Source organism: Acinonyx jubatus, chromosome A2, assembly GCF_027475565.1.
Source record: "Acinonyx jubatus isolate Ajub_Pintada_27869175 chromosome A2, VMU_Ajub_asm_v1.0, whole genome shotgun sequence".
Classification (NCBI taxonomy): domain Eukaryota; kingdom Metazoa; phylum Chordata; class Mammalia; order Carnivora; family Felidae; genus Acinonyx; species Acinonyx jubatus.
The window spans coordinates 25,772,819-25,783,873 of NC_069383.1; the positions used below are offsets into that span (position 1 = coordinate 25,772,819).

Sequence of the window (11,055 nt, forward strand, 5' to 3'; positions counted from 1 at the left end):
GCTAAAAAATATACATATAATCTTTATATTACATTTCTATAGATGGATCAAAAAATATAAAAGCTAAGGTTCTTGCATTAGACCTTAGATTTCCTGTCTTTTGGAAATACAACATACGTATCTAACAATGAAGGATAAAACCCTGTGCAAAAATACTCTCTTCCTCTCAGATTCTTCCAGGGGGCTGTATTCCCTATTCTCTGTACTTCTGACATGAAATACAGAGAAGATTAAGTGTGGATCTTATTTGATTTAGTGATTCTAACAACATAGAGTCTGCACTAGATTTATAAGCCTTTCCTTACATCAAGATTTGCAACTAAACATTGTCCACTCTATTGCCCCACATGCAAAAATGGGCTTAAAGATAAATATGGATCAATTAGGCTTATTGGCTACAATAATTCCAAGTCTTTTTGGAATTATTGGTCAGATTTTCTGGGAAGATTGCCTTCAGCTCACTAATAACTAAATTTAGTCTTCTTGTAAGTAAAGAAGCCTTGTAAGAATTCCACAAACATTCCCCCACGTATTCACCTTTCTGCAAACATGAAACCCTAAGAAACTGCAAGAGAAGTCATGATAAGGATGGGTTTTTGTAACAAATGGTTATAATCATCTTTGATTATAGGTAAGCAATTTAGTAATAATGGGCCTATTTGGTCTTTTAGCAAAAGATGCACTATAACTACTATCAAAAACGTCAGAGTTCAATGCTTGCGATTTGAGGGCAGAATTTTACCTGTGTTTTTCTACCTTGAAAGCATCAGTGCAGCAAGTTAAAACTCATTGTAGGATGCCAGTGGACTTCTATTGGCCAGCTGTTGGCATTTCCTACTATAACTCATCACCGTCTATAGTCGCGCTTATTTTTTAGCAATAATCCAGAAAACTTTATGTAATATGGTTGCAAATGGGAACAACCAAACATACACTGAAATAAAATTGGTTACCCCAGACGGACTTCTGGAAAGTGGTGGGAGAAAAAAGTCAATAAACTTTTTCCCCACTTTTAAAAAATAAATAGGTTCCCTGAAGAGGAATATTCCAAGCTCTGATAAAGATTCATCCCATATATAATTGAAGTAAGTCTCATATGTTTCGTTGTCCTTCTGTTATTTTCTGTTGATGTTGAAATGGAAATTATGTAGCAAGCATGCATTTCCCTATTTTCTCTGAAATAACAATGAAAGGTTTTAAATGTAGGGGCTGTATGGAAAGTAAGCCTGTACAATTCTGGAGGAGTCAGGTGCTCACTTTGGGAAGGTAAAAGAAAGTACAAAAGGTGAATCAAGGTAAAGCCAATTGTTACCTGAAAGACGGTTACACTGTACTTTGTGACTTTAGTATATTCATCTTGTATAGTAGTTTGGATTTTGATAAATTGGGTCCAGATGATGTGATTATAGTGAATACATTCAGGAGAGACAGTGTATGAAAACTTCACAATCCCTCTCCGGGTAACCATCGTTGACCTTTGTGCACTTGCATAAGAAACTTTCATGGACTCCATGTGTTCCCATTACCTTTACTACATGTCCTAGTGGTTTTAATTGAGGCAAAAGTCTTCTAAAATCACATTCTCTACAAGTATCAATAACCCTAATCACTTAAATGCAGCGCTTTTCTTCTAAAAGTGTGTCTCATGTCTTTAGAAGTAGAATTGAATATTGGAAAAGCCTTTGTCCTTCAACTCCCTGTAACTAGGACCATACCTCCTCAGATTTAAAATAGCTTCTCTTGAGATGGGTGGAGTCCATTCTCAGGTCTCAAATCAAGGGCTAATTAATCCACTGGAATAGTATCCATGTTGCTGCATTCTCATACTTTCTGCTATGAGACTTGTGAGAAGTCACCATTACTACAGTGAGGTGATAGTGACACATGAGAAAGTATCTTGTAAACTACAAATCACCATATAAGCAAGGTAGACATGTCATTGCTGCATTGAAAATGTAGATTGCTCTGTCATTAATAGAAAAGACTTAAAAATCAAAAACTACTATTTTAGCATTCCTCTTTCTTCTTTTTAACATGTGGAGGATTTTGACAATTATGGCTACTATCCCACTGTTGAGATTTTTTTTTTCTAATTACCAATGTATTTATGACGTACATGCAATAATGCCTTTCCTTCTGGGGTGCCTGGGTGGCTCAGTTGGTTAAGCATCCAACTTCGGCTCAGGTCATGATCTCATGGTCCGTGAGTTCGAACCCTGCATTGGGCTCTGCGCTGATAGCTCGGCCTGGAGCCTGTTTCAGATTCTGTGTCTCCCTAGTTCTCTGCCCCTCCCCTACTCATGCTCTGTCTCTGTCTCAAAAATAAACAAACATTAAAAAAAATTTTTTTTGATAACGCTTTTCCTTCGTGTCCATGCAGTCTATAAATCCGTTACACTTAGAAACTTCATGGTAAAGATTATTTGTCAATGCCAGAAATTCTGGCCACATAATTAAGGTCTTAAAGCTTCAAAAGCTATGCAAAGTATAAGTAATGTGAAGCGTGAAGGGAGACCAATGAGTCCATGTTAATTACTGAATTTGCAGAGTACTACATTTCACAAAGAAGGTCAAGTGTTGCTCCATAAAAGCGTGTGGGAAGGGAGTTAGAAACAAAGTTGACTTGTATGAATTTATCGACTGTACCCAATTAACAAATGCTGTTAACATGGTATTCCTTAAGCTACGTTCATGAATAATTCATGAGCACAGCTGCTGCTGGAGGTGGAACTGCTTTCTGTAACTTATGAGCACAGTGTGGTGTCCACAAGGCAATTCACTATTGCTGTATCCCCAAACCGATTGTCATATAAGCTTAGTCACTGCCACTGTAAAAACTCCCTAGTAACTCACATGTACATCTCTGATCCATTTCACTCTGTAATACTTCCAGGATAAAGATTCTCACAAGACTTCTGCCTTCCACACTCTGTCCCTCATCATTGTTTTCAAGTTGACTAAATCATCCATGTCCACAGCCTTTTATCTAACCATTAGAAAAATTAAGATGACTTTCCTTTTGTAAATTACAGTCTCATTTCTCAGTAGAATTCTACCATCTTTTTCCCTGGAGATAACTTCAAAGAGTTCAAAAAATGAAGTATGAGTCTCAAAGTTGGAATGGTCCTTGAATGGTCTGATCCAAATCACTTTCTGTTAAATTAACATCTTCTGAATACCATCTTCTTCAAGGTCTTTTTGGCTCTTGTTCCTCTATTTTGGCCATAATTTTTCTTTGCAGCTATCTACACACTTGATAAATATTTCCTACATTTTTAGCTACTGTTGAGGATATTGAAGAGGACAGGAAGTTGAACAAGCATTTTGAGGGTTATTTTTCTAAGTCTTTTTTTTTAATTGTTTTTTTGAACGTTTATTTATTTATTTTTTGGGACAGAGAGAGACAGAGCATGAACGGGGGAGGGGCAGAGAGAGAGGGAGACACAGAATCGGAAACAGGCTCCAGGCTCCAAGCCATCAGCCCAGAGCCTGACGCGGGGCTCGAACTCACGGACCGCGAGATCGTGACCTGGCTGAAGTTGGACGCTTAACCGACTGCGCCACCCAGGCGCCCCGTTATTTTTCTAAGTCTTATGACAATTTTTCTTCATCTTTCTTCAAAGACTATATGAAAGTCCTTCACAAACACAGTTGAAGTACAGATTTCTGTGTTTGTGTTTCTTACAGGAAATTTAGAGATATATGAGAGCATTATGTATTTAGAAATAGGGGCACCTGGGTGGCTCAGTCAGTTAAGCATCTGACTTCGGCTCAGATCATGATCTCGCAGTTTGTGAGTTTTAGCCCCTCATCTGCACCATCAGTGCAGAGACTGAGATTCTCTCTCTCCCTCTCTCTCTCTCTCTCCCTTCTCCACTTGTGCACACACTCTCTCTCTAAAAATAAGTAAACTTTAAAAAAAAAGAAATGAAAAAAATTTAAGCGCACAAGCATGAAAATCATCGTATTTCCCTTCATGCCAAACCCAATGTAACAGACATGTAGTCTTTTGGAAGGGGTGAGTAGGAAAGTAGGATTCCATAGTCATTCTCCCGCGCGGCAGCCAGCCGCTTCTCCACAAACCTACTTCACCTCCATCCTCACAAAAACCCAGAGTTGTGGGTTTTGGAACAGTGATGAAACTGAGGCCCAGTGACTTGGTTCACTGATCTTTTTAAGCTCATTTTATAAGGAATAGAATGTATTTTAAAACCAGGTCTAAAACCTCCTTCCTTTCCATGTGCCACAATAACCTAGAAGTGTGAGCAATGGAGATGAGAGAAGCAGATATGACAGCTAAGTTGGGCACGAATCTCATAATATTCAATGAAATAAAAAGTAGTAAAAACATGTATGCTTTGGGGCTCTTGAGTGGCTCAGTTGGTTGAGTGACCGACTTTGGTTCAGGTCATGATCTCACAGTTCGTGAGTTAGAGCCCCACGTTGGGCTCTGTGCTGACAGCTCAGAACCTGGAGCCTGCTTTGGATTCTGTGTATCCCTCCCTCTCTGCCCTCTCCCACTCATGCTCTGTCTCTCTCTCGCAAAGAAAAAATAAATATTAAAAAAAATTATTAAAAAAAACATGTATGCTTAGCACTTCCTTAGACTCTCTGCATTTATTTTTTTCTGACGGTGAACTTTGATCTCAGTCTCTGGTAAGAACTTGTCTGGTCAATTATGATATTGATGTAAATGAAAGTGGAATGAGTCTGATTGCCAGTTGTTTCAAAGGAGGAGCTTTATAATGTGCTTATTTAATATTCAAGAACTAAATAATTCTCTAAAAATCTGTTTCATCCTGAATTGGATTTATGTAGTGAAACATACACATGTTTAGCATCATTTCATATCTTTCCTCTTATGATTCTGCATTCCAGAATCCCACGGAAAAATAGGACATCACATTTGAAATTTAGAACATTTATTCCATCACATCTTTCAAAAAACCAAAGGAATTATTTGGATTTAAGTTGATATTCTCTGAAAATGTAGGCATGAGTATAAATTTGAATTAGAATACTTTGTTATTCATATTTTTCTAATAATCCTACAATAATAGGTTTTACTTCATAGTGAGTTGGTACCAGAACAATTAAATATTCATTTCCTTCTTTGAGCCTTTTTTATTTTTTTTATTTTTATTTTTTTTTTAATTTTTTTTTCAACGTTTATTTATTTTTGGGACAGAGAGAGAGAGAGCATGAACGGGGGAGGGGCAGAGAGAGAGGGAGACACAGAATCGGAAACAGGCTCCAGGCTCTGAGCCATCAGCCCAGAGCCTGACGCCGGGCTCGAACTCACGGACCGCGAGATCGTGACCTGGCTGAAGTCGGACGCTTAACCGACTGCGCCACCCAGGCGCCCCGTGAGCCTTTTTTATTTTTAAGCATCTCCATTTGTATCCTTTGTTGGAACCAGAGCATAAATATGTATTGGCAATGCACATATTTACTTTAATATTTACAAATATTCCATGTACTTTATATTTTACTATGTTCTCTTCTAGAGTCTAAAAGCATTATTTCTTTTTAAGTGGAAAATACTCATTCTCAAAGCACAACTAGTTACACTTACCTGTTTTTGGTCATCAAATCAGACTCAAAGACTTGATGTCTTTTACTTAGGTTTGTAAACGTTTTTTTGTCTTTTGCAGGACAGATAATTTATGTGTTATTTCATTTTTCATATTGTATATCTTTGTTACTCAAAACACATTTAAATTGAATTTCACCTAAATTTATTAAAGATTAGGACTTTTCCATTTTTAGTTTTCTGCTAACCACTTATACTATAAATAAAACCAGTGGTTTTACAGATTAAAATTGCTGCTGCATTATTATTCCTGTGATCACCGATTTCCTACTACATGATTTAAAAAGTAACGTGTAAAAACCAAATATCATAAAAATGATGATTATAGGATGTGAATCTTAAAATCATTTTAGCAAAATAATTTATTACTATATACTATTAATTTGTCTTACTTTGTCTTAACAGCTTCCTCTACTAAGACAACATATATCAGCTACAGCAATCATTCAATCTGAAACAGGAAAATGGTAGAATATGAAGAAATCTGGTACGTGATCTTAATAAACATGACACCACCAAAACCCACTCCTGGAGATCTCTGTAGACTACAATCAATCAAATCAATAGTCAATCTTGTAAGGAACAAAAAGTAGCCATGAGCCAAAAGTATCAATAAACAGAGTGAAAAAAAAAAAACATTTTATACAGTACAACCAATGAGTGTCAAGCTAAAATATTGCTTACTCATAAGCAGTTTAAAAAAAATCACAAAAGGAAAACTAATGTTAGCTTGTGAAAAAAAATGCTGTTGAAATAAACCATGTCTGATGTTATTCTTGTAAGTATTTTTCTGTGATTGTGAGAACTCCCGTTCCTGTCCCACCTTGTTCAACTTGTATAAGACAATGAATCTGTTTCTTGTAATGGCTGACCGGATTGAAGCCCTGGGTTGTGCTAAAAATAAATGCAATGGTTGACGCATGCACTTTTTTTATACAAATAATTTATTTCTAATAATAAAGGAATGTTTTGCAAATGTTGAGAGTTGTTTCGTTCCAGTTTTAAAGACAAGGAACACTCTTTCCAGTCGGCATTTCTGCTGTTAGCTCCTGACGTAGAAGCCTTAGTACTCCATGGTAATACAACTTCCTCAAGGACTGTGATTTTGTACATTCATGTGTACATGAAGAAGATTGTCTTTTATTCCTCTATTAAAAAGCATTATTTGTGTAAGATTTTGCGAATGTTTCAAAATCGATGTGGTAACTTTACATAGTAATTGCTTTTTTATGAATAATCAATCAATAGCTTGAGGTAAATTGCCTCAAGTATTATAATTAACGAATGAGGAGTTAAACTTCACTACGGAGAATGTAATTTGAAAATCACCATCTAAAAGCATATAGTAGAGGCACTGAAATTCTCCATTTTCTAAGTCAAACCTTTCATATAACGAAAGGTTATAACCAGGCTCTTACCTGAGCCTGGTATGCATTGAAATCTGTGAAGTAATGGGCCTTCCCCAGTACATTCCTCAAAGCACAGAATTAGCATATTTATTCCCTTGGCATCACTAAAGAAACCACAGTTCAGATAACATGCCAATGCTTTCTTATTTTCCAAATGAAAACATTCATTGGTTCATAGAACAGTATCATTAAAGACAGAAAACAGGAAGCCTATGTCCTGCTAATAAACCATGCTAGGATGGGTGAAAGAAGCCTGTTAAAGTCTTTCAAATCTGTTACCACTTTCGTCAGGGGCTTCTCAGTTCTATACAATCCCAGACATCCATCAAGTCAATGGGTCTCTACAATCATTTTGTTAGTAAATGTTCTCTCTGCTGACTTAGCTTGGATGGCTCATTGCACTCCTAATAGATACAAAGAACGATCTATGCTCTGTACCTTCAACCCAGACATTGACAGTCACTTTATTTAATAGAGACTTGAAGTAGCACAGCTCAGCCTCTTTCACCAGGTAGTAACATTTCCTAGATACCTACACAGACGGAAAGCTGCATACAGAAGGAAAAGTATACTTACTGACCTTTGGTTAAGTTTCTCCTAATAGTATTTATTTGTAGACGATATTTAAATCAAGGAGTGAGAGCAGTATTTTCAAAATTGCAGATAATCTGAGTTACTGATAAATACAATCCTGTAATCAGGATCCTAAACCCACCTCTAGGTGTGCCTTTCTAGATAAACATAACTGAAAAAAAAATCATATACTCACGTTTAGTATATATTATTGTGCCATGTAGCTGAGAACCAATAGCCATACCAAGAAAAGTAACTGTAGCTGTATTTTAATTCTTAAATTGACACTTTCCTTTGTACTGAAGATTATTAGTGGTTTTTAAAAATTTTTGACTTAATTTTAATTGGTAAGGATCCATATGTTTGGTTGAGAAAAATGCTTGAATGTTACAAGCCTAGCATTTCTTTCAGAGAGCAAAATTCAAGTATGTTTTCACTTACTAATTGACTCTAATCTCGGTAAGTGGATGCAACAGGGTAATTATGAGAGCGGAGCTGGCTCTCAGGCCAAAGGTCGGTTATTATTTTTTTCAGGGCTTGAGGAAAAAAAATATTAAGCATAATTCATGACATTTCAAAATTGTTCTTCCTATTACAAACTTACCAATGGCTTGTTTTTTCTAGGTACTTTTATAAATAATTGATACGTGTTTGGTGTTCTACAAAATCTTAACTCACAACAGAGTTGAATAATAGTTCTTAGAGATGTATATATCCCAATCATCCTTTACAGATTACCTTGGGGGAAATTTTTCTTCCTGATGAAAATGATCACCCTCCCCAGGCACTGGGAGGATAAACACCCACATTATAGCAGGAGCTGGAGAATTCTGACCTCCACTGTGTTTTTTTTTTTTCTTTCTCAGGGATTTCGCTGAGGGCTCAGGAGGCAGTCCTATAGGCTGGAACAATGTAGGAAGGCATCCTGTAAGGGGAAGGATTTAGCATGTGCTAGTAGTGGTTCATAAGTCCTATGCTTTAAAATGAACTGCCTGTGTACTATAGATAAGCAAATGCAAAGTTGCATGGAAAAAACAGTATTATATTCTTCGGAATCGACCTTGTGTTTTATTCTGGCCAAGAAACGTCGCATCTAATCTCAGCATGCCAGAGGGAATGCTAAAAATGTAGCCCAAGGTAATATTCAGCAAATTTCACTAGTAGACAGTGAGCAATATATTAGTGTGACCTTGGGCCAAATCTGACCTCCATTTAAAACAAAAAAATTTAGCTCATACTAGTTAATATTTCAATGTGTCTAAATCACTGACGGTTGATCTGTCCCAAACTACTTTTCTTTGTAAGAACAACTACTCATTTAAACTTGAAGGATGATCATTATGAACATGAATAGGAACTGAATGGCTAACTTAATTTTTAGAATTAAAAAAAAAATTTACCAAAAGCATTGTCATTTCAGATGAACAGGATTTTACTTTTTTTTAATTTAAATTACCATAATATAGGAAATCTCACTAGGAACAGAAGTTTGTATCTTCTATATTTTCTTCTCCTCTTGACTCTATATTCTCTATTATTTACTGATGACAGTGTCGAAAAACTATTAAAAATCTTCAAGATTACATTAGCTGACCCTGATATTTATTCAGTCAGCAAGGGGAAGGAACAGCATTCTTAATGTCTATTATGAAACTTACCAATCTCTCATTGCATTTATTTAATTTCCTTTAATGTCCATCTTTTGGAATAAAATTGCTAAAAATAACAATGTCATCCAATCGTGGGAATAAAATTGCTAAAAACAACAATGAAGTTGTATGAAAGGATGAGCGAGAAATAATACCAAATAGTAGAATATGCTAATCATACATAATCATCTTTCGAAATGTTTCTTTTGCTCTGATTATGGTTCCCCTTTGATCAAGATATGAATAATGAAGAACAACTTGACCATAGCTAGAAGAAAAGATTTCCTTAAGAAATTATGTCTGTGAACGTTTAGAAACTTGCTGATGGTCACTGTTGGGAAGTGCTACATTAAAGGCACAGCAGCACAAAGCATAACAGTAATTGTTTTTAAAATGTATTTCCTGTGACTATTCTATTTCAGTTTTCTCCTCTTTAAAATTTTTGCAGTATAACCTTTGATGATGTTGCTACCTGTGGCTGCCATTGTTTCTTATTTAATTTAATACTTCAGTAGGACATTCAGAATATTGTTCTCTCTGTTGAGCTCAGTGTAAAGTCTTGTATCAGATTTTGACTTACATATCTGCTTTTGGAGTGATAAGGGCAGAGAAAAAAAACAATCTGCAAAATATTTTTTTTTTCTAATTGCCTACTGTTTAAGTAGCTTAGGCAGAGCTAACTTTGACAAATACTTGTTACACAGTCATGAAAGTCAAGCAGCGTCTAGGAACTATGAAGAAACAAGAATGGACTGTGTTATGACTTGGGTGGGAGGTAGGGGTGATGTGGTTATAAAAAACAGGAAAGATAAATGACAAATGTAGTATTTCCATTTTCGAAGTAAGTGTAAAATTATTTACCAATGAATTATAAGTCCCATTAAGTAAGCTTACTAGAACACAGAATGGCGTTTGAGAGCTAAAGAAGAAACTTAGGATATTAAAGCATAATTTTGAAAGTTAAAAATATAACTCTAATACGGAGGTAAAATAAAGTCAAGGATTTTACTCAACTCATTAACAAACGAGGGAACCAGTAAGATGTTAAAATTAGTTGAAAGAGCATTTGAGAAGCTAGTAACACAGACACCTATCTGAATATACAGGTGGGTAAGTCCAAGAGCTGGATACAGAACTAGTTTCGTGTCTCATATAGTACAATAAACTATAAACATTGAGGTTTTCTATTTCATTGGACAGATACTATTTGAACCTACTCAACAAAAATCAACAAATTAACCCCTGTACCTCAGAGCTGGGAAGTAACCACACTGACAAATCTAGTGCTGCACTGAATGAATAACCATTAATAGCCTTTGCCTATTTCCAAGTTTTGGATTTTCTGATGAGTCATATTTCAGTGTTTTACTTCCCCTAGTTCCAAGCATTATGTTACCAGTAGTTGTATGATAAAGATCCTACACACACCTAAAATCATATTAAGAATGATCTAAGTGAGTAACGGAAGAGCTCTGGAATGAGGCTGTGTTTTAATTATTCTTTCCTGTCTTTACTCTTTGGAGACAGAGTAATTCAGAGGCTGGATAGAATTAGATGATATGGAGGATAAATGTGAATAAGTGTGTGGCTGCCTTCAGCTAACAGTTCCCTATCTGACAGTTCTACAAATAATCTGTGAACGTGTGACTTCTTCCTTTTGCCCCCTGGGTGCTGTCATCTCTAGTGAGCATTTTCCCTCCCTTTCTGTAGTATATTACCCTAAAAGGGGAATGTGCTTTTCAACAGTATTTCTGAAGATGACAAATCACGGATAATCTACTGTGTCTCCATGCCTACCTCCTATTTGTTTTTGGCTATTAAATCTGGCCTA

General features: G+C 36.0%; 1 protein-coding gene across 6 annotated transcripts in view; it reads left to right on the forward strand.

Moving 5' to 3' along the window:
• Positions 1-6,747, forward strand: part of GRM8 (glutamate metabotropic receptor 8) — a 758,955-nt gene extending 752,208 nt beyond the window's left edge. For 4 of the 6 annotated variants that reach the window (XM_053218132.1, XM_027075396.2, XM_027075394.2 and 1 more), the window contains exon 11: positions 5,999-6,742. In XM_053218132.1, the coding sequence (XP_053074107.1) occupies positions 5,999-6,048 (50 nt within the window). In that variant the 3' untranslated portion in view covers positions 6,049-6,742. Of the gene's footprint in view, positions 1-5,998 lie in introns of all 6 variants that reach the window. The other 2 variants (XM_027075397.2, XM_053218133.1) reach the window with 2 other exon arrangements.
• Positions 6,748-11,055: the final 4,308 nt, after the last annotated feature.